The 27962-nt window shown below is 44.0% G+C and overlaps 1 protein-coding gene across 4 annotated transcripts in view; it reads left to right on the forward strand.

The window, feature by feature from the left end:
- Window positions 1–27962, forward strand: part of LZTR1 (leucine zipper like transcription regulator 1) — a 286327-nt gene that overhangs the window by 127579 nt on the left and 130786 nt on the right. For all 4 annotated transcript variants that reach the window (XM_054025515.1, XM_054025514.1, XM_054025512.1 and 1 more), the window contains exons 10-12: window positions 10184–10336; window positions 23413–23523; window positions 24783–24875. In XM_054025515.1, the coding sequence (XP_053881490.1) occupies window positions 10184–10336; window positions 23413–23523; window positions 24783–24875 (357 nt within the window). The remainder of the gene's footprint in view (window positions 1–10183; window positions 10337–23412; window positions 23524–24782; window positions 24876–27962) is intronic.

Genomic DNA, 27962 nt, shown 5'->3' on the forward strand with positions numbered 1-27962 from the left:
TAAGTTATTGCCAGTGTTCATAGATTCTGAGGCCAGAAATGACCACAGTGATTATCCAGTCTGACTTTCTGCATAGGGTTACCAGATAGCAACTGAAAAAACGGGACATAGGGTGGGGGTAATAGGCACCTATATAAGAAAAAGTCTTAAAAAACGGGACTATCCCTCTAAAAACGGGAAATCTGGTCACCCTACTTCTGCATAACACAGATCATAGAACTTCCTGAAATAATTCCTGTTTGAACTGATTCCTGATTCATGACACCTAAAATGTAATACAACAGTATTCCCAAGCTGCTTAAAGCTAAGACCCTGTTCAGGAAAACAAAACTCATTGTGCTTCCCTCCAACTGCATCCTGTGATATTAAAGGCCTACTTATATTTTAGATCTCAAAATATACTTCTCTCCTTTTTTACAAGATTTGATGAGCGCTGAAATAGTTAATAATATTGATGTTTGAAATTAAATGAATGGGTGGTGCATACCTCAGAGCTATTTTTTCAGGCTCTGCAAACTCAGGCAGACGCCTATGTATTGGTTACACTTGGATTACATTTTGAAGGTTTCTTCTGCAACAATAGCAGTTACAGACTAACTTTTTAAAAATGAAAACTGAAACTCTGGAGACTAGTTGACATTGGTCTGGCATGACAATTTGGCCTACAACATTTTGCTTGCTTGGGAATTAAGCATGAGAAGTAGGTGAAGCTACAGTGAAACCCTGCTATACCACGATGTTTGTGGTCCAAAAAATTACGTTGCGCTAAATGCGGGGTCGTAGTATAGCGGGGTTTCAAGCCTGTCAGTGATCCCCAAGGCGGTGCATTGATGTGTGCCGTGTAGTGCCCCTAGTGCCTAGTGCCCAGCAGGGGAGAGAAGCTGCGGCCCCGCACCTGCTGGGGACAGCGAGCATCGGCGCCCGCAACCCCGTTGTTCTCTGTCCCCGGAAGGCATGGGGCCACAGCTTCTCTCCGGCTTCAAGAGGAGCTGTGGCCCTGTGCCTGCCGGGGACAGAGAGCTCCAGGGCTGCGGGCACCGGTGCTCTCTGTCCCCTTTTTTTTTTGCTTGGGGCAGCTGGAGCCACCTTATGACCGCGTTACATCCGAATTCGCGTTATCGCGGGGCACATTATACCAGGGTTTCCCTGTATTTTCAATAAAAATGTTATAAAAAGATGCAGGAAAATCAAACAAGAGACTAAATTAGTCTAAACAAAAAGGCGTACTAAATAACACAAGGACTATGTTAAAAGATGTGATTAAATAGACCAAAACTGGTGTAGTGGTATAGGCCTAATCAGTAAAGAAAATAATGAGGGGGTGGACTATGCCGTGTACCTTCCCCTCCTTCTTTAAAAAAAAAAAATGACTTTTAAAAAAAAGCATCATGACATCTCAGCTCAACTTGTCTCAGCCCAGCTCATCTCATCTTCCCTGAACCTGAGAAAGAAAGAGTAGAGAAGACTGAAGGACTTTCTTACCTAATTGTCAGGGGCTTCAATCAGAGGCACATAAGACCCTATTCTGTCTCCTTTCACTTTTTGTATGTTATTTTCTGCCCAATTATATTTCCTTCCATGGGCAGCACGTGAGGCCCCCTTTGGGGAGGGTAGCTACGCGGCCCCGCCCTTGCGGCCAAGACCCCACCCCAACCCCTGTCTGCTTGAGCCCTGAATGCCCGTCTCCCTCTACGACCCCCACAGCCAGAAAACCCCCAGCTGAACCACCTTGGGCCCCCAGACGGCACCAGTGCCAGGCCACTGGCTGCCCCCAGTGCCAACCCGCTGGCTGGCCTCAGCATCAGCCCCCAGCACTGGCCTGGCCTCAGTCCCATCAGTTCCCAGCGCCGGACTGCCGAGCCACCCCCAGTGCCGGGTCGCCCCCAGTGCCAGGCCACCAGCTGACCTCAGTGTCTGCCCCAGCGCTGGGCTGCCAGCCAGACTCAGTGCTGGATCTCCCCCAATGCCAGCACCCAGTGCCAGCCTGCTGACCTCCGTCCGGCAGCAGAGCTGAGCTCTCACCAGCTTGGGCACCAGCATGGGGGAGAGGACAGAGCATGGGCGTGGCCAGGGCTTGGTTTAATGGAGATATCCCATCTCCTAGAACTGGAAGGGACCTTGAAAGGTCATTGAGTCCAGCCCCCTGCCTTCACTAGCAGGACCAAGTACTGATTTTTGCCCCAGATCCCCAAGTGGCCCCCTCAAGGATTGAACTCACAACCCTGGGTTTAGCAGGCCAATGCTCAAACCACTGAGCTATCCCTCCCCCCGGGATCAGGGTTCACGGTTGGTTGTCCATCACTGACCATTTTAAAATCAAGGTTGGAGGGTTGTCTTAAAGATATTCTCTAGTTCAAACAGGAATTCCTGTGACTTGTGCTGAATAGGAGGTCAGACTACGTGATCAAAATGATTGTTGTCAGTTGTTGGCTGCGTGTTTCTTCTTGATGTGTGCTGTGCCAGCTCTGCGCAGATAGCTGACGCAGCAGACCTTGATTGAATTGCCCAAGAAGACCACAGACTCGTTTCAGTACCGAAGGTACTTGGCCAGGTTTATTGTTGACGAAGCACGGTCCTAGTATCCCGTAGACTTTACAGGACCACTAACACGTATACCAGCCCAGTGAACGGCGGGACTTTCCATTCCCCCCTTGGCCAGACAAAGACAGCCCCTCTGAGTCCCCTCTTTATGCATTGATACAAACAAGATAGGTATTGCCCTTCTGACGTGGTTACCACCCTTTACAATGTATATGCTGGTGCGATCAAAACATCTCTATCCATCACGCTGTCATCCTGACCTTATCTTTAAGAGGGACCAGTGTGTCCCTGTACCATCTTCAAGGAGTATGCTTACACCGTATCTTGGTGTTGGGGTATTCTGGCACTAACCTTCTGGAATGTGTTTACATGACTACTTTTAGTGCCTAGGAGTGCTTGTGTTTTTGCAATACCAGTCCTGTTTCTGCCAGGGTCTGTGAACTTGTAAGTAGGCATATGCTGTAGCAGGTCCTGACTTTTGATCATATCTTGACTCTTGCTAACTTTGCTTTGCCTCAGCAGGGCTTGATTTTAGTTCAGGCCTTAGGCCTTACACCAGGCCCCTGATAGCCGGCCTCATGTCTCAGGCTCTCTCTTTCCACTGCAGTGATCACTTACAGTGCATTTTCAGAGATTATAAAGCCGCAACTCCAATGGGTGGGGAATTGGCCACCTCGTTTTAAATTCTACTTTTGGGTAGCAAAAATATTGTACTTTTAAGTTGTGTTATTAATATTTTTCCTGAATTTGTTCTTGCAACTGCTTTAATGAAGAATGTTAAGAGAGCGACTGTTCCTAATGCATCTTTTTAAAATTACTCATCAGTAGATAATATCAAAATTGATTAAGATCTTTGCAATGATAACAGTTAATACTTGGCCTTTTTTTAAAGCATTCACCTGACGCGTTTCCACCCCTCCATACAGTATATTCCATTGAATTATGTCAAACAGAAATTAAAACTTCCAGAGATGTCATTAGGGCCCTTGTTTGATGAGTTATTGATGTCTCATATTTTCCTTGGGAACATTTTCAAATCTTTGCATTTTCTCCAGAAACTTCTGGGAATTAAATTTCATTTTTCCCAATGAGTACAGCATAGTGACTGGGTTTTTAGTGGCCTTTGTAAGTTTGAGATCTTCTGCAGATCTCTTCTTGCACTTTACACTGGGATAGTGGTATAAAGGATGCAGAAACATCCCCTGAGGAATACCCTTGGGGCAAGGGAAGTGTTCCTGAGTGTAAGGGCTACTCTGATTTCTGCTGGGGGCCAGACATAGCTCTGTGTTCTTGTGCAGATGCAATGTTATACACTCTGATTACAGGATTGCATACTATTTCTCAAATACAATATATTGCACAGTTTTTAAGAAAGTTAGATACATGTTTGTTGTCTGTTAGTACTAAGCATTGGTGTGCCAGACAAAGCTGATCAGAGTCTCTTATGTTGAACTCAGGTCAGTGTAGAAGAGTGTCAGTGGGGCACCAGGGGCCAGTTACATCTCTCAGATTGGGTGGGCCAATCATTGATGGCCAGCATAATGCAGAACATTTAGTGGCTGCTTTTGCCACACTTTATTGTCCCCAAGAAACTGCCAGCTGAGAATTGATGGAGCACATATGCACTCCACCACTGCCTCTGACATGCTTTCTTCTTCTCCCATCATGCCCCCTGCACTAGGATGAGCAGTTGTCATGAGAGTTGGGTATGTTGGCATTGTCAGCAAGGGAATTCTCAGATGGCCAGATTACAGCTTCAAAGGATCTGGTTCAGGGCTACCATCTGTAGAAGTAATTTATAGGAAATAATGCAGTATGCCATTCTTATTCTTACTTAATGTAAGATCTATATTGAATGAGGCAAGAGAATGCAGGAACACTAACTCTATTCTGCCATTGGCTGGTTCCTTTGAGGTGCAGGATTTTTCCCTTCCTGTCCTTAACTCTTATGGTCGGATACTGTGTGTAGTAGCTACAGTCCACCCGAGGGCAGTTTCATTGCTAAATGAAATAATTTCAGTATCTAGTGGAGAAAGTAAATAAGGAAGTGTTATTTACTCCTTATAACACACGGACTAGGGGTCACCAAATGAAATTAATAGGCAGCAGGTTTAAAACAAACAAAAGGAAGTATTTTTTCACACAAATGCACAGTCAACCTGTGGTACTCCTTGCCAGAGGGTGTTGTGAAGGCCAAGACTATAACAGGGCTAAAAAAAGAGCTAGTTAAGTTCATGGAGGATAGGTCCATCAATGGCTATTAGCCAGGATGGGCAGGGATGGTGTCCCTAGCCTCTGTTTGCCAGAAGCTGGGAATGAACAACAAGGGATGGATCCTGTTGATTACCTGTTCTGTTCATTCCATCTGGGGCACCTGGCATTGGCCATTGTCCAAAGACAGAATGCTGGGCTAGATGGACCTTTGGTCTGACCAAGTATGTCCGTCCTCATGTTCTTATATGTATAATATAAAAATATTGAAACCAACATAACAGCCAGGCAAAGCATGAGATAATAGTCTAACTAATACCAGTTCTTCATAGAAAATACAATCTCACTCTAAAAGGTTGCTGAAAAGGAGAAATGAGAAGACAGTCAAATAGTCCTATACTCCTGGAATCAGAGCTTTTGCAAGAAGTGCAAAGGAGTTGCAATCTGGCCATTGCTGGGGCCAGCTGATAGTTGGCCTGGGGTGAGGGAGGGTGATGCGCATCTGGCAGAAAGCTGGCATAATCAGCTGCTACATCAACTACCCCACCATGTACCATGGCATAAGATGTGGTTTAGGGGCACATCGGGTGGAAGACTGATGCTCTTCACCAGTTTTCAACTACAGAATGGTCTCTTGGGGGAACATAGAATATCAGGGTTGGAAGGGGCCTCAGGAGGTCATCTAGTCCAACCCCCTGCTCAAAACAGGACCAGTCCCCAACTAAATCATCCCAGCCAGGGCTTCCTCAAGCCTGACCTTAAAAACCTCTAAGGAAGGAGATTCCACCACCTCCCTAGGTAACCCATTCCAGTGCTTCACCACCCTCCTAGTGAAAAAGTTTTTCCTAATATCCAACCTAAATCTCCGCCACTGCAACTTGAGACCATTACTCCTTGTTCTGTCATCTGGTACCACTGAGAACAGTCTAGATCCATCCTCTTTGGAACCCCCTTTCAGGGAGGTGAAAGCAGCTATCAAATCCCCCCCTCATTCTTCTCTTCTGCAGACTAAACAATCCCAGTTCCCTCAGCCTCTCCTCATAAGTCATGTGCTCCAGCCCCGCTGGACTCTTTCCATTTTTTCCACATCCTTCTTGTAGTGTGGGGCCCAAAACTGGACACAGTACTCCAGATGAGGCCTCACCAATGCCGAATAGAGGAGAATGATCACGTCCCTCAATCTGCTGGCAATGCCCCTACTTATACAGCCCAAAATGGCGTTAGCCTTCTTGGCAACAAGGGCACACTGTTGACTCATATCCAACTTCTCGTCCACTGTAACCCCTAAGTCCTTTTCTGCAGAACTGCTGCCTAGCCACTTGGTCCCTAGTCTATACCAGTGCATGGGATTCTTCCGTCCTAAGTGCAGGACTCCGCACTTGTCTTTGTTGAACCTCATCAGATTTCTTTTGACCCAATCCTCTAATTTGTCTAGGTCCCTCTGTATCCTATCCCTACCTTCCAGTGTATCTACCACTCCTCCCAGTTTAGTGTCATCTGCAAACATAGCCAGCTTGACTAAAGTTAGAACAGTTCCACCTGCTCCAACCCACTGTGTATATCAGGAATCATAGAATATTAGGGTTGGAAGAGACCACAGGAAGTCATCTAGTCCAATCCCCTGCTCAAAGCAGGACACTACCACTACCAACTCCTTGATGGCCTGCTCCCACTCTCAAAAACACTAAGCAGATCATGGTGCAGGGGAGAATTTGGCCCAAACAATCAAAATGTCTGACAAATATCACCTTCCTACCCACTCTGTTTATTCTCCAGGTTACTGCTGCATACTTTAAATGAAGCCCTCAGTTTGGTCATGCAGAACAATGGGCAGAGGATGTAAGGCAACATAATCTAAGGCTCCGATCCACAGAGGTACTTAGGAGTTACAACACCTAACCCCTAGGCTGGCTAGTGCAGTGGTTCTCAAATATATTTGATAGGGCCTCCCTTCTTTGTGTCTGTAGTTGTTTACATGCTTCCCCCCCCCCCCCCAAATCCCCCTGTACATATACTGCCACCCTGCTCTGAAGGCAGAGCAGAGAGCAGTGGATGATGGCTGGGTGCCCAGCTCTGAAGGCAGCACTGCACCAGCAGCAGCTCAGAAGTAAGGGTGGCAATGTGAAAAGTGATATTTGTCAATATCAGCAGACAATAGCAAACATAGCACCCTGTTGCCAGCTTTACTTCTGCACTGCTGCTGCCACCAAGGGGCTGATAGCTGGAGTCCCACTGCCTCCGGCTGAGAGATTGGGGATGAGGGAAGGGGACCCCAAGCCCGGGTGGCAGGGCTCCAGCTGCTCCTTTATCCCTACCTCCCAGGTGTTCACAGCCCTTCTACACAAGCCCCAGGCACCCAGGGCTGACAGCCAGAGCTCTTCAACAACAACAACAAAAGCACACAGCTCGCACCTCCCTTGACACATGCCTGTGCCTCCCTGGAGGCCTGTCCCGTAGTTTGAGAATTGCTGCTCTAGTGGAGTCCTCAGTCTCGAGTTAGGTTCCCAAGTTCCCCAAACAACGGACAGGGAGAGTTATGCGCCTAAGGTAGGGAGCCTCAGAAGCCAGCATACCGGGCAGGGAGCAGCCTAAGCCACCCAGGAGTGAAATGCAGAGGAGAAGGGCAGGACTTAGGCCCAGAGCCTCAAGGGTTTTTAGGCCCCATACTGATAGGTCAGAGGTAGGCACTTTAGGCCAACTCCTCAGAGGTGTTTAGGTGCTTACCTCTCATTGATTTCAATGGGAGTTAGGCATCTAAATATCTTTGAGGATCTGGGCCATCCCTCCACTGTGAGCCCTCTCCTAAAGTTAGTCACCTAAGCAAATCAGCTGCTATGGTAGCCCATGTCCTGAAGTCCAAAACCCAGCTCTCCCTTTCAGGGGCAGGAGAAGAGAGAAGGAGCATACACAGGTGTACCCTGACTACCCAATAGCCTGCTTAGTAGGGCACATGGGATGTGAGAGGCCAAAGTTCAAATCCCTGCTCTGTCTTGTATGCATCAGGGGGTTAAACCCACATAGCTGGTGAGTGCCATAACCACCAGGCTATTGGGTAGGCTTGGGAGGTTACTCTCAATCATTCCTATTGATGCTGTTCCACTTTTATAGAGTAGGGAGGTGAACCTGGCTCACTGACATGCTTTGTGAGTGCCCTACTCATTAGGCTGTGTTGTTGTTATTGCATTACTGTAGCACCTGAGGAGCCCTGGTCATGGACCAGGACATCATTGGGCCAGGCACTGTATCAACAACACAAAGAAAGCTCCTGCCCCAGGAACAGTCTTTCTTTCAGTGTCCCAATGCATATTTAATTATGTACAGAAAGTGTAGCAGCTGCAACTGGAGAGAATGAGAGACACCTGTCTCAGAATATCCAGCAGCATGGTGGTTAGGCACTGATGTGGGCGACCTGCTCCAAATTGCTGCTCCAAATGAGGCAAAGAGAGATTTGAACGTGGGTCTCCGAGATCCTGCATGAGCTCCCTAACCAGCAAGGAAGACACACAAACACATCTGTAGAAAAATTCTTGACTTGTTCACACCTAGTTGTCTTTTTCTTAGGTCGTTAGTGTGTTCAGAGCACACCAATGGGAATGGGCTCCACTGGGGAGATAGACACTCCCCTGCCTAGTTTGGGAATCCTACTTTGGGGCCCCTAGGGCTCCAGCTGGAGCTTTGTCAGTGCTGCCTGGCAGAAACTTAGGGCATATCTTCACTACTGGCAGCGCTACATCAGCGCTGCTGCATCAATGCAGCTGCACTGATATAGTTTGCCTGATGAAGATGCGCTATGTCGGCAGGAGAGCCCTCTCCCGGCAACGTAATTACTCAACCTCAACGAGAGGCGGAAGCTATGTTGGTGAGAGAGCATCTCCTGCTGACATAGCGTGGTGTGGACACCACTTTAAGTTGATGTAACTTACGTCACTCAGGAGGGTGGCTTTTTCACACCCCTGAGCAAGGAAGTTACATCGACTTTAGCGGTAGTGTAGACAAACTGTTAGACTGTGATGGTGCTGCCCGTGGGAGCCAGCTGAGGTCACTCAGGGTGAACTGCAAACAAAATGGGGCAGCCAAACCCCAGAAGCTGGTGGATATTCCAATACTTAGATTTACGAAGCCAGCACAAAACAGCTTCTATAGTACCTCACTGGTTACTTAGAAGTCCAAAGAACGCAGTTCCCTTAAAGTACCCAGCCTCAGGCCTCCGTCCAGACACACATGTCAGATATGATGATGATTACTGAAAATCTTATCTCGTCATATAAAAGAAAAGGTTGGTCAAATCCCAAAGGATCAGCCACATACCCAGGTCCAATTATAACTTAGATCTTACCCAAAATACATGTTTATAGCCAATTCTTATTAACTAAGCTAAAATTTATTAGAAAAGGTAAGAGAGAGAGTTGGTTAAAAAAATCAGTATACATACAGACTTGAATTCAATTCTTGAGGTTCAGATACATAGCAGAGGTGAGCTTGTAGTTGCCAAAAGTCCTTTTAGATATAGTCCATAGGTTATAGTCCAATGTCCATATTCAGGGTGGCTCCAGTCAATGACTGGGGATCTCAATCCTTGTGGCTTAAGGTCTCCCCCTCTTGAAACCCAAAGCAGATCTGAGATGAAGTAGGATCATGTCCTAAGGTTCTTATACATTTCTAGCAGCCTTTTGGTCTGAGAAAACAATAGCCTTAATAGCTCAGGGTAATTTATCCATTAAACAGTTCAGATATAGGTTACCACAACCTTCAAAGAGACATATAGACAATAATACTATTTCACTCAAATATCTTTCCAAATGGTAGTACTCCTTTTTTGATCTTTGAATCAAAGCTATAGTAATAGACAAGACTTGTTTGCTTACATCACAAGACCTGAGCAAACATTTCCCCTTCTATCTCTAACAATGCAGACTTGCATTTCAAAGCTCTATTCATTTACATATCTTCCTCACCAGTCTTTAAAGTTGGGCCATAGGTCAAGTCAGTCTGTGAGTTAATTAACTCTCTGGCCCTGTCATTTTTCAATGAGCTATTATATTACACTCATAACGTCACATAGACACCTTGGTGTTTGGAGGCAACTGTACGGTGTTTTGAGAATGTCACAGTGATGCCTAAATTGTGCGTAAAGATGCAGAAAGGAGCATAAATACCTTTGTGGATCTGGCGTTAAATGTTTGAAATTCTAATCATGAGGTAGCTCTATCATCGCAGAGAGAAAATGAAGAATAAATATTATTTGTTGATAAAAAGCTAATAGGCCTGGAATAGGACTATATTGTTGTCAATAGGCTGATTTTAAAAGTTTTGTATGTATGAGCCTGACGTTTCAGACCCTCAGCCATAGAAGGACTCCTGGTCTTCGTCCACCTTTTCATGCATCCCATCTATACTTTTACACATTGTTATTTTTAAATCTTGTAACCAGGTGGCCCATCCAGAAGTTGCTGAGAGGGTAGCTGCCCCAGAAGAAGCTCCTTCCTTCTCCTCAGAAGAACGTGGTTTAAAAAAATCTCGAGATGTATTTGGTTTAGATTTCGGCATAACAACAGTTAAACAACAGCCCACAGCAGACTCTGAGGTAACTACAGTGCACGTGAAAAACAAAATACTGCAAACTAAATTCTACTCCAGTAGAGAGAGAACTAGGCCTTTCCATTTTCTCTTTTCAGCTTTTTCCTTCTTTCCTTGAAAACTAACTTGATCCATTTTGCTTCTCAGTTCTAAACAATGAATTTAGAAGCTTAAATGGCTTTTCTCTGCACATGTTTTAAATCACTGTAGTGAAACCATTGCAAACTCCTACATGGATGCTCTCAATTGAATTTAACCCTGATTTATATTGGTTCACTTTAAATACTTAAAGCATTAACTTCAGCTAAATGATGTAAACTAGGTTTAAATCAAATAAACCCTGATTTATATTGGTTCACTTTAAATACTTAAGGCATTAACTTCAGCTAAATGATGTAAACTAGGTTTAAATCAAATTAAGTACCTCCACCTGGAGATTTGAACAGGTTTAACTACATTGATTTTAACACGCATGGATGCTCTGCCTTTCAACCCATCTAATTCAAATGTGGGGATTGTTGTATTAATTTAGATGGACTAAATGGGCTAAAAGTGTTAACATAATCCAGTTACTGTGTAACATTAAATAGTGTTAAACAAGGTCTGGGGTTTGGCATATAGAGACTTCAGCCTGCTCAGTCCCATGGCAAACATACTATTAAACCTTTTAACCTTTTATTAAAGTTACAGAAAAGAAGGAAAAACAGTTAAAGTCTTTGAACTGTAAAGTATTAAGTAAGGCTTTTATTTTAACAACATCTGCTGTTCCCTTTCCCTTTAGCTGGAGACTGTTTTAGAAGAAATCCTCCCCCCACCCCACCCGCTGCCCCATTTGACAGTCTCAAAGATGGTAATTGTCATCGCAGGAGGTGTTTGGGATTCAACTGGAGCCAGTAGGGGTAGTGATGTCATCTAGGTCCCCCTCTCTCTGGCCTCTTCTGGTCAGGACACCTCTCAGGATCAGGAAGGTGAAGGCCCAAGGTCCCAGGAAACAATGGGGGTGGCAGCCATGATGGTGAACCTTGCTCCAGTAGCCTCTGTCTGTCCTTCCTTTTTGTTCTTTCATACTTCCTTCACAACACCTTTTTTTAAGGACCCATGAAGGGAGTGAAATACACCCCCCTCCCCCGATTATTTTGTCCACCAATTACCTCATATATCTTACATACCAATTTTGGCTCATTAACTTCTAGCTCTATGTCCTTTTATTTTTATAAGCATAATTTTAAAACAGTCTTTGAATCTTATTAATTTGGCTTCTTTGTTTAGACCAATTTAGTTATTTTGTTTCTTTTTTGTACTTTTTTCCATCAACATTTGTTGTTATAGTTTATTATAACATCTTTTGAATGTTTACATTCTTTTTATAGTTGTCACAACATGACTGTAATCTCAACTGCGTGGATGGCTCATGGAGAGAGAGGCTATATTGAATGTAGGCAGAACCCAAATCTGTACAGGGCTTTATACATCAAATCAGTACCTTGATCAGCACCATGGAGAGAATTGGTAACTAGTATAGTCTAGACAGCACATGTGAAGTTTGTTCTGTTCACAAGAAGCACCCAAAAGTAAAAGCATTGTTGCATTCTACAATAGCTGAATTATGCAGATGTTCAGGGTAGCCACAGCAGGGTATAGCTATAATTCATCCTGGAGATAAAAAGGCAAAGATGAGTGTGGAAGTCTGCATCTGAGAGCAAAAGTCACAACCATGAGCTAAAGGAACTCCAGATTGTAAATCTGATTGACATTAAGCAGGCAAATAACTTCAACAGATGGAGCAAGGATTACAGCAGCTATCTCCTCTAGAGGGTTCTCCTGAACTACCAAGATCAATGTGCTGTACCTGGATGGAACTTCAGTCACTGTTTCATCCATATCCCTATCTCGGTCAGGCTCAGGCACTAAGTGAGGAAGATCACACTGATTAGACTGGGTGAAAATGAGACCTAGAGCTGACAGGTGCCACCATGCTGATGGTGCTGCAACTTCACATATCAGCCCTCTGTGCACTTTGAATGAGAGGAGTGACAATAGAGCCTTGCAATATCCCACACAGGAGGGCCATTGAGGTGGATGAACAGTCAAGAAAACTACCCTCTGGGATATTCCTAGAGGAAAGATGGAGTCATTCAAATGGGATTCCATCCATCATGGTCAGATCAAGTCAACAACATTCCAAACATTCCATGGCTAATGGTACCAAAGGCTGCTGACAGATCTGATAAGAGATCATCTGCTAACAAGGCGAATGTGTTTTCTGTGCCATTGCACACAAAATATTATGCTAATAGGATTTTACTGAGCTGCAAAATCAAAACTCAAAAGTTTGGAGATGCCAGAATTAATGTTGCCCATATTTGTGCATATGCATTATGATACAGTCTTTAATTATGTGATGAAATAATATTTTTTCCACAATATATGAAACAGAGCATGCATAATTAAATATTTTATCATAATACATACACACAAGAGGACAGCAATCTTAAATCTGGCATTTCTTAACTTTGCAACCTAAAATAACTTTATTTTAATATCGTTTTTGTATTTAATTGCTTGGGGGTTTTTTTCAGAAGAATTCTACTATGTGTAACTGACACCCCAGCCTCAATTATACACAGACTAAAGGGTTTGAATGCTAAACCACTGCACTGCAGTTCAGAGCACTTAAGCTAAAGCAGAGGTCCCCAAACTGTGGGGTGCACCCAGCCCCACCCTGCCCCCAGCTCTCAGCTCCACACCTGGCCTCGGCCCCTATCTTGGCGCTGCAGCTTCACTCTTGGTCCTGTCCCAGCCCCCAGCCTCAGCCCCTGGCCATGACTCTGGCCCTAGCCCTGCTCCCGTCCCCAGAGCCACTCCTAGCTTTGGCCCCCATGCCACTGTCCGCATTCCCCTGCAGCCTGCCTTGCTTCTGGCCCTGGGGAGGGGGCAGGGGGCATGGACAGTGATAAGGGGGAGCACGACCCTCAAAAGTTTGGGAACCACTAAGCATAAGGTATAATTACATTAGCTGGTCAAAGGAGAGTGGAGACAGCTGTTACCTTTTGAGACCAACCACTACAGGAGGACATATATCACACTAAGTAGTGGGTTCCCTATACAGGAGTAGCCCCATTTTACAGGCAGCAAATGTATCTTTTAGACCAGGTCTGCACTACAAACTTTTGCTGGCTTAGCTATGTTGGTCAGGATGTGTAGATTTGTGATCTTGGCCTAACAGAGCTGCACTTTTAAAAGCCCATATTGTAGACACAGTTATACCAGTGAAACTGCACTGTTGCCTCTTCAGGGAGTGGGCTGGAATAAGCTATACTGCAATAAGCACAGTTTTGCTGGTATAAGCTGTTTTCATGTAGCAGCACTTTGCCAATATAATATACCAGCATAGCTACACCAGCAAAGTGCTCCTAGTTAGACCTGGATTTAAAGTTTTATGCTTGTCACACTGTCTGGAGTGGCTTATGAGAAGAGTGAGGGGGGATTTGATAGCAGCCTTCAACTACCTGAAGGGGGGTGCCAAAGAGGATGGAGCTAGGTTCTTCTCAGTGGTGGCAGATGACAGAACAAGGAGCAATGCTCTCAAGTTGCAGTGGGGGAGGTCTAGGTTGGATATTAGGAAAAACTATTTCACTAGGAGGGTGGTGAAACACTGGAATGGGTTCCCCAGGGAGGTGGTGATATCTCCATCCTTAGAGATTTTTAAGGCCCGGCTTGACAAAGCCCTGGCTTGGATGATTTTGTTGGGGTTGGTCTAGATGATCTCCTGAGGTCTCTTCCAACGCTAATCTTCTATGATTCTATGTGAGTGCCTACCTCAGGGCAGACTGTCAAAAACAGGGAAGATACCCGAAACTGGTGGTGTGTTCTATAATTAGATTTCACCAAGCCAGTAACAAATGTGAACTTCTGGATTATTATCATGGATGGTGGGTGGAGCCCCCCTTCAGGCAGGCTAGTCCCCGGCTCTGCCCCTTCCGCCCCTCCCGCCCTTCCTCCGTGGCCGCATGAGCGCCCCTCCCCCCACCCTGTCTGGAAGAGCCCCGGCCAGCCAAAGCCCTGAGCCTCCCCCAAAGCCCTGAGCCTCCTCCAAACCTGCCTGGAGGAGCCCTGGGCCACCCGCACCCACGCCTCCTCTCCCCAGACCCTAAGCTGCTGTGGGGAAAAGCGTCTCACTCTCGTCCGAAGAAGCTTTTCATATGCCCCATGCAGGTTCCGGGGCGGCTGTGGAGGCGGTATTTGCTACTCAGCTTCCTGGGTTCATTAGTAATCTCTCTGGAGTCCGCTGTCCGTGATCATTATAACAGTCTTACCATGGAGTCACAGGCAGTCCCCTTAGACTCTCCCAGCTATCTTGCCTCCCAGACAAACTGGACTTAGTGATAACATTTACACCAAAATCACGCCATATGCACATTGCTTACAGTCCCAACAGACCAGTCACTTACCCTAAATCAGTTGGTACCGTAGATCAATTGGTACCCTAGATCTTACACCAAAGACCACATCTGTGGCCAATCCTGTAATAAACTATCTGTTTTTTTACAGGTTAAAGCAAGCTAACATATACACACAAATGAGTTACCATCTAAATCCTAAGAAGGGCAACAGAGTTGTTTTGATCTGTCAATTCAAAGTGTCTTTCAGGGCAGACTCATGAGGTAACCCTTGGAGAACTCCATCTTCATTTTGGTTTCTCTGGCCCTGTAAGAGTTCAAACAGCAAATAGATGAAAAATCTTCACATCAACAATTTTTATTTCCTCTTCCAGCATTCAGATGGATGAGACCAGGCCTTTTGCACATACTTCTCCATGGGTAGATAGGGCAGTTAACAAAGCTTTTGTCTTATAATGGCTCACTTAAATTTTGATAGTCCTTCTGGATGGATTGGTGGACGATTCCCATGCCTGGGTTCACAAGTTCAGAGCAAACATTTTCAAAGTTATAAAGCAAAACTTACATATTTTCTTATAGCATGCAATACAGACATAGCAAATGAGATTAATGCATGCAGCAACTTAGAAGCATTTCCTAGAGTCTAAACACGAAATACATTCTTATAAGACTAACACCTGTTTTGATCAAAATTAACATACAGGTGAATGGGTCTGGTCTCCAGTTATGAATTTGTCAGTTCTTAGCTAATGCCTGCAATTTTGGCAAGAGCTGGCACCTGGTTATACTGCTGCTTATCACTGTAGTGTCTGAGCCCAATTCTCATGGTAGGACCTGGCAGAGTCTTTCTAAGAGGGGTTGGTGCAGAATGGAGAGCAGAGTTCTATTCCCAGCTTGTGTAAACTATAAAGCCTTTTTCAATAAGAAGGGTTGTGAAAGGCACAAAGTTATTAACATCAGTTAATAGAAGAAGTGAATATAGAACAGATGGTTTCCAGTTCCCAGGGTAGTGCATCATTTCCTGTTGTAAGGGTGGGTGGTAGCAGCAGGAGGATGAAGATCTGTTTGTGGATGTTCTGGGAGTTAGGTGCCCCAGCACCTGTGTTCCTTGTAAGCTGTGTGCTTGGGTGGCGGTGCAGGAGAGGTTCAAGTGCCGCCCAGCTGATTAGCAGAGGATGCACACCCGGCAGCATATATTCAGGTGCCCCTCCCACAACGTTGCTTCGTCCTGCAGCTACTCCCGGGACCCTCCTTATGTCTGTGCAGAGTGGGGCGGGGGGGGAGGAGGGTGCTGATGTCAGGGTGTCCCCCTCCTCCTGTACCCTGTCTCCGCAGAGCAGGGCAGAGGGGACAGCCTGGCTCAGGAGGACTCGGAGATGCTGCAGTCTGAGGTCTGAATGGTGAGTGGCTGAGTGCCTTTCTTAAAGAGAGAGTGCACTGTTTCTGTCCAAGCTGAACAGTTCCCTGCCTTCACTGTGTCTGCCCTGAATACACAGCAAAAGATAGGCTGCCTAAGCAAGCTTCTCTGGCCTTCTTTTCAGAGACTAATAACAGAGTGATTGCCAAAGAAAAGAAATCCCTTTTGTGGTCACAAGTTCATAATAGCCTCAGCTCAGATCTAGCATCAGTCCATGGGGCTTCAGTAGGACAATTCCTTATTGGCTGGGGTTCAGCTTTCTTTTTTTTTTAATTTTCAGACAGAGTTTGCTGGAAAATAATAGTTCAGAGTCCAGTTTGCAGGCAATTTGATGGATTTATTGGGGCTAAACAAGCAAACATATTTTGAAGCCCTTTAGCCCAGTTGGGCTTATTTTTATATGCTGATAGAGTTTAACTGTGTTCTGAAGCACTTTACACCAGTTGGACTATTTCTATGCACCAATAGAGGGTTTTTTCCCCTCCCCCAACTACTGTTTTATACGCTGATAGAACCTGCATCTTCTCCTAATCTCTAGCTCTGCACGTCGACGCACTCCCTTCCCCTTTTTGGCAAACTTAATTATACTTGTAGTTCCCCTTCCCTGGTACCACCCCTTCCAATATATGGTCATGTTTTTTTTTCGGGGGTCATAGACTCATAGACTTTAAGGTTAGAAGGGACCATTATGATCATCTAGTCTGACCTGCGCAACGCAGGCCACAGAATCTCACCCACCCACTCCTGTAACACACCCCTAATCTATGTCTGAGTTATTGAAGTCCTCAAATCATGGTTTAAAGACCTCAAGATGCAGAGAATCCTCCAGCAAGTGACCTGTGCCCCACGCTGCAGAGGAAGGCGAAAAACCTCCAGGGCCTCTGCCAATCTGCCCTGGAGGAAAATTCCTTCCCGACCCCAAATATGACGATCAGTTAAACCCTGAGCATGTGGGCAAGACTCACCAGCCAGCACCCAGGAAAGAATTCTCTGTAGTAACTCAGATCCCACCTCATCTAACATCCCATCACAGACCATTGGGCATATTTACCTGCTAATAATCAAAGAGCAATTAATTGCCAAAATTAGGCTATCCCATCATACCATCTCCTCCATAAACTTATCAAGCTTAGTCTTGAAGCCAGATATGTCTTTTGCCCCCACTACTCCCCTTGGAAGGCTGTTTCAGAACTTCACTCCTCTAATGGTTAGAAACCTTCATCTAATTTCAAGTCTAAACTTCCTAATGTCCAGTTTATATCCATTTGTTCTTGTGTCCACATTGATACTGAGCTTAAATAATTCCCCTCCCTCCCTGATATTTATTCCTCTGATATATTTATAAAGAGCAGTCATATCTCCCCTCAGCCTTCTTTTGGTTAGGCTAAACAAGCCAAGCTCTTTGAGTCTCCTTTCATAAGACAGGTTTTCCATTCCTCGGATCATCCTAGTAGTCCTTCTCTGTACCTGTTCCAGTTTGAATTCATCCTTCTTAAACATGGGAGACCAGAACTGCACACAGTATTCCAGATGAGGTCTCATGAGTGCCTTGTATAACAGTACTAACACCTCCTTATCTTTACTAGAAATACCTTGCCTGATGCATCCCAAGACCGCATTAGCTTTTTTAATGGCCGTATCACATTGGCAGCTCATAGTCATCCTGTGATGAACCAATACTCTGAGGTCCTTTTCCTCCTCTGTTACTTGCAACTGATGTGTCCCCAATTTATAACCAAAATTCTTGTTATCAATCCCTAAATGCATGATCTTGCACTTTTCACTATTAAATTTCATCCTATTACTATTACTCCAGTTTACAAGGTCATCCAGATCTTCCTGTATGATATCCCGGTCCTTCTCTGTATTAGCAATACCTCCCAGCTTTATGTCATCCGCAAACTTTATTAGCACAGTCCCACTTTTTGTGCCAAGGTCAGTAATAAAAAGATTAAATAAGATTGGTCCCAAAACCGATCCCTGAGGAACTCCACTAGTAATCTCCTTCCAGCCTGACAGTTCACCTTTCAGTACGACCCGTTGTAGTCTCCCCTTTAACCAGTTCCTTATGCACCTTTCAATTTTCATATTGATCCCCATCTTTTCCAATTTAGCTAATAATTCCCCATGTGGCACCGTATCAAATACCTTACTGAAATCGAGGTAAATTAGATCCACTGCATTTCCTTTGTCTAAAAAATCTGTTACCTTCTCAAAGAAGGAGATCAAGTTGGTTTGGCATGATCTACCTTTTGTAAAACCATGTTGTATTTTGTCCCAATTACCATTGACCTCAATATCCTTAACTATTTTCACCTTCAAATTTTTTTCCAAGACCTTGCATACTACAGATGTCAAACTAACAGGCCTATAGTTACTCGGATCACTTTTTTCCCCCTTTCTTAAAAATTGGACCTATGTTAGCAATTCTCCAGTCGTATGGTACAACCCTTGAGTTTACTGATTCATTAAAAATTCTTGCTAATGGGCTTGCAATTTCATGTGCCAGTTCCTTTAATATTCTTGGATGAAGATTATCTGGGCCCCCCGATTTAGTCCCATTAAGCTGTTCAAGTTTGGCTTCTGCCTGGGATGTGGTAATATCTACCTCCATATCCTCATTGCCATTTGACATCCTACCATTATCCCTAAGCTCCTCATTAGCCTCATTAAATACTGAGGCAAAGTATTTGTTTAGCTATTGGGCCATGCCTAGATTATCCTTAACCTCCACTCCATCCTCAGTGTTTAGCGGTCCCACTTCTTCTTGGGTTTGGGGTTAAGACCACCTCTTTTGTACCTAATGGGAGAGGTAAGGAGCGGGGTTACTTGTGGCCATGGTTACTTTTTTGCAAACTTTGTGTTTTTCTTACACCTTCCAGCCGCTTGGTTACCATAGCAACCCATTGCTTGATTTGGTCCCCTTATCTTCTTTTGTTACTGAAAGGTGAGGCTATTAGCTTGCGGGTGCATGGGGGGGAGAGGGGATGGTGGTAGTGGTGGTGGTGGTGGTGCAGCCTTGTGCTTTTACTTACATTTTTTTGCTTGCTTATTCAGCCTGTTTAAATTAAAAGCAAGGCCAGAAGCAAGATTATTATTGTTTACTCTTTACCCTATTTACATTACATTTTCCTAACACTCCTTCCAACCGTTCCCTAAGGATTGGGGCTTTGTGTGGACCAGAGGTCCTGCCCATTTCCTAGATCAGGAAGAATGCTCTGAGCCTCTTTAATATCAGGCTGTTGATCCACATTCCTTTCTTTGTCCATTTGTCCCAGGAGAATTCAGTTTGAACTAGTATATGCAAACCTCTCCTGAGGGTAGCTTCAAAAAGTTGATAACCAGAAGAATTACATTAGCATCTGTCTCCCCCTAGAGGCATTACATACAATCTCACAGTAACACATAGCACAATTGCATTTTTAATCCGATGTACCCCAAAGGTATTAAACCTAATTCAGTGAAGTTTATCTTAATTCTGTAACAAACAGGGCTATGTCAGCAAGCCGTTTATTTTATCAATATCCCTTATTCCCTTTCGCTTTAGCTGCAGAGTCTTTAGAAGGACAAGATGACAATAAATGTTTTTTTTTGGGGGGGGGAGAGAAAAGTTAATTGAGATGGGCTGGAGGGGTTGTTGTTTTTAAAGTCTGGTCCCATTTTCCTTGAAGACAAAACAAGACAAACACACAAAAGGGGAGAGAAAAGAACAAGAAAGATAGAAAATGCAGCTTCTATCTCTGGGGTTGATTCACATTTACAACCTCAGTGCTGGAGAAACAGAGGTCCAGCACACAGTCTGATTGGACACTCCAAGACCTGGCAACTTGTACCAGCATCAGGCTGCTTAGGGCATTGCTTATCTGCTTCTTTCTGGTCACAGGCTTACAGCAGTGCTGCAGAGTATACAGCCTCATTAGACAGAAGGCAAAAGGACAAGGATAGGGAAGAGAAGAAATAAGGTGGGGAAGGAAAAGGACACACAAGAGGTGGTGTTGAGAAGGTCGCACATCCCAAATAGCGTTCGGGATTTAACTGGAGCTGGTGGAGGTGGTGATATCATCTGGTTCCCAATTTCTGGCCCGGCCTGGTTAGGACATCTCTCAGAAGTAAAATGATGAAGGCCCAACAGTGTCACAGTGGAACCTGAGGTCCCAGGCAATAGTGGGGGTGACAGCCATGATGATGACACTCACACCTTTCCTATCCTCCCATCTCTCAGTCAGCAGTTGTTGTTAGACAGCCCCCCTTTCCTCCCAAAAGTCTCTTTTAAGGACCTCGAAAGGGAGTGATGAGTGGAATAGCCCATCCCCTTATTATTTTGTTTATCATTTAGGCCTAATTTCCAACACACCAATTTTGGTCCATTGATTTTTGGTTCCAAACATCTCTTGTTTACCAGGTATGTTCTTAACTCAGTCCTTGAATTATATCAGGAGGTCTTTTTGTTTGGACTAATTCTGTCTTACTGTCTCTCTTTTGCACCTTTTCCCATTATCATTTGTTGTTATAGGCTACTGTAACATTTTATGAACTTTCATTCAATTCTCTCAATTGAGCACACAATTAAGGTAAATTTGTAGGCCCAGTTATTGAAAGAGGTCCCATTCTTAGCTGGTGTAAATTGGCTGAGGATCTGGGCATTGGCCCCTAATGGATACAAAGCTATTGATTGTTCAAGGTATTAGCCTTGTTACCTCGCAATGCAGGAAGGAATTAAACTAGAGAATTAAGAGAAAACAACTTATAAGTGAGATTGCTACTGCATCAGTCTTTACTTTGAGCAATAAATCTTGCAATACTGGGGAAGTTCTAGAACTGAGGGGTGGGGGAAGCTAATGTGCCTATATTTGAAAAGAGTGAATGTGATGACCTGGGTAACTATATGCTAGTTAGTCTGACTTTGCTCCCAGACAACATAATGAAACGGCTGACACAGGAGTCAGTCAGTAAAGGATGGGAACGTAAATAGTGTCAATCAACAGGGTTTCCTGAAAAATGGGTCTTGTCAAACAAGCTTGGTATCTTTTGATAACATATACAGTTTGATTGATAAAGGTAAGTGTGTGGACTTCTGTACGATGTTTGACTTAATTCCACATGGCATACTGATTGAAAAATAAGAGTACCATGTAAAATTAATATAACATGTTAAATGGATTAAAAACTGGTTTGTAGATAGTTCTCAAAATTGTTAATGGAGAATCCTCATCAGTTCATTGAGGGTGTTTCAAATAGGATCCAACAAGAATTTGTCTTGGACCAGTGTTATTCAATTAGCTTTATCAGTATGTTTCATAGATCTTCATCAGTGATCTGGAAGAAAATTTAAAATCACTGCTTGCAAAGTTTGCAGAAAACAGTGTTTAGTGGAGTGATAAATAATGTTGAGGATAGGTCATATAAACAGAGTGATCTGGAACACTTGGTAAGCAGGCAGTAAACAATCAACATACTTTTTTAATTCATCCCAATGCAAGAGTGTATGTCCAGGAAGAAAGAATGTAAGTCACAATTATAGGATGAGAGACAGTATCTTCAAAAGCAATTACTCTTAAAAAGATTTAAGGATCATGGTGAATAACCAGCTGAACATGAGTTCTCAGTACAGTGCTGTGGCAAAAGGACTCATTCAGTTCTTTGATGTATGTGTAGGGGAATATCGAGCGGGAGTGAGGAGGTAGAACTATCTTTGGTATTCATTTACTCAGCATTAATGATGCCATTACTGGCGTACCGTGTCCAGTTCTGGTGTCTGCACTTCAAAAAGGAAGTTGAGAAATTGGAAAGCGATGAGAAAAGAGCTACAAATTTAATTTGAGGTTTGGAAAACCTACCTACAGTGAGAGACTTAAGAAATTCAGTCTATTAAGTTTATCAAAGAGAAGGCTAAGAGGTGACTTGATCACAGTCTGTCAGTATCTACATGAGAAGATTTCTGATGGCAGAGGGCTTTTTAATCTAACAAACATAACAAGATCTGGTCTCTAGAAGCTGAAGTTAGATTAATTCAAACTGGAAACAAGAAGCAAATGTTTAAAAGTGAGGGGAATTAATCATTGGACCAAATTACCGAGGGATGTGGCAAGTTCTCCATCATTCAAAGTTTTAAATTGGATGTCTGTTTCACAGTGCTACATTTTAGCTCAACCAGAAGTTCTGGGCTTAATTCAGGAATCTCTGGATGTAATTCTGTAGCTTTTGCAGAAGATCAGACTCACTAGATGACCATAGTGATCCCTTCTGTCCATAAAGCCTATGAATTATAGAAGTTTGGGGGGCAGCCGGATGTTGTTGAAACCCAGGAGCTATAGGATGTGATTTAACCAACAGTCAGTGAGGGATAGATACATTCTCTTGGACACAGTCATTCTCTTGGACATTTTGGAGAAGGGGGAAGGTGAGCTTCTTCCCCCATCATTCTCCTTCACAGCAACCAGCTGCTCCACTGTCTCCTATTTACAGTATCCATCTTTGCATCCAGCATCGCTTGATCAGGCACATTAGTGGAATGATTCTGCTACAATGACCAACTTGAGAGAGTTAGTGTTTGCATTTAAATTGTCAAAATTGGGGTTCAGAGTTAACACCCACTGACATAAACGGGTCAGTTTACACCAAACTGGGGGTTGGGACCCCTCAGGGGATCACAAGGTTATTACATGGGGGGTCATGAGCTGTCAACCTCCATCCCAAACCTCGCTTTGCCTCCAGCATTTATAATGGTGTTAAATATATAAAAAAGTGTTTTTAATTTATAAGGGGGGGTCGCACTCAGAGACTTGCTATGTGAAAGGGGTCACCAGTAAAAAAGTTTGAGCCACTGATTTACACCTTTATTTCAAGCTGTCGGTTTGCAGAATAAACAGTTCATATTTTGTTCACATTTGGAAGAGTTAACTGTATCTATAAGAGATAGAAATGTACTTTGTTTTTTAAAATGAAACTTAGCTCTGAGGCTCAGTTCTTTGGCAACAGGAGTATTCTGCAGAACATTCTTACCTACAGAATACACACATCCCTGCATATGTAGAATACTAATAATTTAAAAAGTTTAACAAAAGGGGTGTCATTAAAAGTGGCAGGAAGGGAGGCTGTAGAGTAACAAGGCAATCCTAGAATCTGTCAGATGAGCCTGCTATTTGTTGCTAATTCATTTACATTCTATTGTTTTTCCTTTCTCGTTTTTGCTTTTTCCCAGACAAATTCTTGTTTGAAAAGGTACCTCTTAAATAGTCCTCAGCTTTTTTGTGCTTGTTTTCCCAGCTGCCAAGTGGGAGACTCTTCCATGCTGCAGCTGTCATCTCAGATGCCATGTACATCTTTGGTGGGACAGTGGACAATAACATTAGAAGTGGAGAAATGTACAGATTCCAGGTAATTTGTTAACCTGATTCATGGGGTTATGGAGCAGACAGCAATGCCTACAGTTAAGGATGCCTACTATTTTCCATTATAAGCCCTTGTTTTCAGTTGCTTAATTGTTCCTAAACTTTAACTGTTCAGGCTGAAATTTTCTATGCTTAGTCTCTGCCTCACGCTGATTTTTTTTAAAAGTTTCAGCAAAAGCAGTTCAAACACTTTTTCAATGTTAAACATTTTTTATAACCATTTCTTCTAGGATCTCTAGCACCTCCATGCTTTGGAGCAGGCACTTGAAATTTGGCAGGGGGATGGTTTGGCTGGGTTATAAGCCTCTAAAGATTACTATTTTCACATGCTCAGTTTTGTTAGAGTTTTGTTGCTAAAATCTCCAAACCATTCCACCTATATTAAGCATAGTCTGACCCCACTGATCATCCATGTGCATTATGCATGCTTTGGCCCAGCTGCTGAGCGTGCTCCATCCCCATGGAATTCCTACATGCCAACTGCACAGAGCATGCTCCTAGACCCCCCCACAGCCACCTACATGGTAGGGTTAAAACTAAAGCCACAACAGGGAGCATGGAGGAAGCCACGGCTGCAGGGGGCTATAGAGAAGCCTCCCCATTCTGGAGCATGGCCCTCCCAGCTTCCCTGTTGTCTTCTGGTGTTCCCTGGTATTACCCGTCATACCAGCAAGCCCCAGAAGGTAGCCAGTTCCCTCACTGTTACTCTCTTCTGTGAGAGTATGTATGTGATATATTGTGGTCCCTCCTGGCAGAAAAAGCATGTGTATGTTGTATATCTAGGAATCTGCATGCACAAGTTGGCAGAGCGGCATCTTGTTACTATAAAAACCCTTCATTCTTGGGATTTTTAAAGTCGTGACATTTCCAGAAGTGTTCTGCACCAAAGTGGTTACTGGCACTGATTACTGGCACTAACACTATCTATGTTCCCTGCAAAGAGGTTCTGAAAACAGGTGATACTCCTGGCACTGAAATTTTGAAGCCTGTGGGTTTTGGGAGCATATCTTTCCTGCCTCCTACAACAGATCCCCACCCACTCCCTCCTTCACAAAGTCAGTACCGTGCAGGAGGGTACATTGGTGTATATGATTGGTCAGGGCATTCTGTAGTTTGTTTTTGGAACGGTAGTTAAGATGTCGTCAACGTGGAAATCCAATGGCAACCTTAGCCATGGTGCTGTTGGCGTGCCCCCATGATAAACTGAAATAAACTATAACAGGTTTAAAATCTTTTTTATTTCAGTTTTCTTGTTACCCAAAATGCACTTTACATGAAGATTATGGAAGACTGTGGGAAAACAGGCAGTTCAGCGACTTGGAGTTTGTTCTGGGAGAGGTGGGTATATAGTCCAGTGAAAATGATACTTGAGTTTGAAAGAAGCAGTCTGTCATTCCTGGCCATAAAGATGAAGGTGAACCATCTTCCACTTTAGGTGTTCCCACAGCTGTATGCTAAGACAATTATTTCTGAAACACTTTCAAGAATCTGTAGGGAGATTTGGCTATATTTGTCACTTATAGTGCTTGATAATGAGACATGGAGAATTAAGGAATTTTCATAAAGTATGTGGATATTTGAACCAGGCTGGACACTGGTGGGAGATTCCTCCCTGACATCTGTGAAAGCAAGAGTTAGGATGATTAGCTCTATTTGGTACATCACTATACGTTATTGATTATAAAATTATCTAATTATTTTAAAATCCAGCTACAATATAGAGGATCAAGGGTCCTGTGAGCTATGTTCCCTCTAAGGTGGGAACACACTGGGTGGCCACACAAGAGGGCATCAAGGATGCGCACCTAATTAGTGGAGCTGCTCAGGCGTGGCTCCACTAATTAGGTGCCTGGATCCTGGAGAGGGCGCACATGTAAGGTGAGGTGATGGCCTTACGGGGAATAGGGGGATAGATGGGGGGGCAGTGGGGTGAGGTGGGGGGAGTTTGGAGCGTGCAGGGCTGTGGTGGCCACAGAGAGATGGCCCTTTTTCCCAGCCCCAGCTCAGGGGCTGCCATGGCAGGGGAGAGACTCCCCTCCTTCCCAGCCCCAGCTCAGGGGCTACTGTGGCAGGAGAGAGACTCCCCTCCTTCCCAGCCACAGCTCGGTGGCTGCAGTGGCAGGGCAGAGACTACTCTCCCCAAACAAATTCTAAAACTTTAATGGAAATCACTTGTCCAGACAACTTTAATGGAAATCACTTGTCTGGACAAGTGATTTCCATTAAGTTTTAGAATTTGTTTGTGGAGAGGTATTGGAAACCAGATTTTTGGAGGCCAGATCTTTGCTATTTGGTATAGTTCTGTCTCTTCAGAGTACTCTCATTGACTCATAAGTAGCAAGCACTAGGTGTGGTGCTAGGTGTTTTGTAGGATCAAGACTTTATTTGCAAGCTCTTTGAAGCAGGTATCTGCAAACTCCGAAGCCATGTGTTAATGTGCTCCGGGGCTTGTAAAAACTTAATGAGCCTACTCATTGGTGACACACACAATGTGAAACCAGGAGAACTTTGCCTATTTCTACAGGACTCTTGCACTTGCACAGCGTTGGTCCTAAACACTAATTTAAAATACCCATAACCAACCACCTGATGTTTTACTTCCCTTCCTTTTTCAGTGTTGTCACTTGTTTGTCTGTGGTTTTGTTTGCTGTCTGTGTTGTTTTATTACTTATTTTTACTGTTCTATGTGTGTGAAGTATTAATCAAATCAAAGAGTTGACATGCCAGAGAAATTGTATAAGCCTGAGTGAATGCCTTTTACTCTCCTTTCCGGTATCAGAAAATATTGTATTAATGTTTGTGATGAGAGCATGACTATTTCTAGTTGACTCATAGATTTGTTTAGCATCTTAAAGCTGAGTGAGCTATGTGTGCAGATAATATGTATGCAAGAGGGATAGTTTTGTGACCTGCAAAAGTCCGTAACATGCTAGTGTTTTGGGAGATGCTTATTTTTTGAGAGCAGCTTTCCCTGACGATTTAGTGGTTTAGTGGAGTAGGTTGTTATATTGGGCCTCTGGTGCATATTTTTTATACTTTCACTTAATGGCCATGACTTTGTTTTATTTATATAGTTGTTTTCAGTATGCCACATTTTGGTGTGATGTATCTAGTTTATTTAAAAAGCGACAAAGAGTCCTGTGGCACCTTATAGACTAACAGATGTATTGGAGCATAAGCTTTCATGGGTGAATAACCACTTCGTCAGACGCATGTGGTGGAAATTTCCAGAGTTTATTTGTTTGTATTGGTGGCGCACATCCGCACATTACCTCCATATTAGTGCTACACATAACAAAATTCATTCTGCACATGGATGGAAAAAATTAGAGGGAACATTGTCTATGAGGAAATATTTCATTTCTGTTAAGTGTACCAGCCATTACACTGACATAGTTTTCTCAACCAGTCAAAATGCCAAGATGCTATATAGTTACTGATGTGTAAGTGTACAGGTTTTTCCAAATGATGTATTTCCCTGAGTGATTATGTCTCATTTGCCTAATCACTGCACAGTTATTTCTTAACTATAAAGCATGTGAAACACTGTAACTCCAGCTGTCAGCTCAGTTTTAGCCAGAATGAATGAATCTGCATAATTGGCTAGTGAACAGGAGCAGCTAACAAGGGGAATTTTGTGAGGGAGTTCTCCAGGTGAAGGAGGAGTGATTATGTGACCCTTGGGGTAAGTTTGTTGTCTGTAGTGTGTGTGTTTTTGTTTGTGGTGTGCTTGCTACTTGACTGAAATATACCGTGTGGTCTGTTTGTTTGTTTGGGGGACCGTGTGCTGAGCCTTGCAGCCTGCTAGGCAAGGCTGAGAGCTTCTTAATGAGGCTTTGATCCCTAAGCCCTTTAGCACCCATCAACCCTTAACCAGGGGGCAGGGCTAAGGGAGACAGAGAGGTACATAGATGAGACTTTCCAGGACACAGTAGAAGGTACCACTCCCGGTCTGACAGCCTCTGTGTTGTTGAGGAGGATGAAAGTCTCAGGGAAGGTGAACATCCAACTGGAGCAGAGGGAAATGATCACATTGTTGGGACTCTCCTTCCAGATGATGTTGTGGTATCCTCTCACACTGAGGATATCTCTCCGGGGGCGGGAACTGCAGTTATTAGGAAGAGACAGGTATTAGTAATAGGCGATTCGATCATTAGAAACATAGATAGCTGGGTATGCGATGACCGGGAGAACCGCATGGTGACTTGCCTGCCTGGTGCGAAAGTTGTGGATCTCTCGAGACATCTAGATAGACTTATGTGTAGTGCTGGGGAGGAGCCGGTGGTTGTGGTACATGTAGGTACCAATGACATAGGGAAGGATAGGAAAGAGGTCCTGGAGGCCAAATTTAGGCTGCTAGGTAAGAGATTGAAGTCCAAGACCTCCATGGTCGCATTCTCTGAAATGCTTCCAGTTCCATGCGCA

This window comes from Malaclemys terrapin, chromosome 4 (assembly GCF_027887155.1).
Source record: "Malaclemys terrapin pileata isolate rMalTer1 chromosome 4, rMalTer1.hap1, whole genome shotgun sequence".
Taxonomy (NCBI): domain Eukaryota; kingdom Metazoa; phylum Chordata; order Testudines; family Emydidae; genus Malaclemys; species Malaclemys terrapin.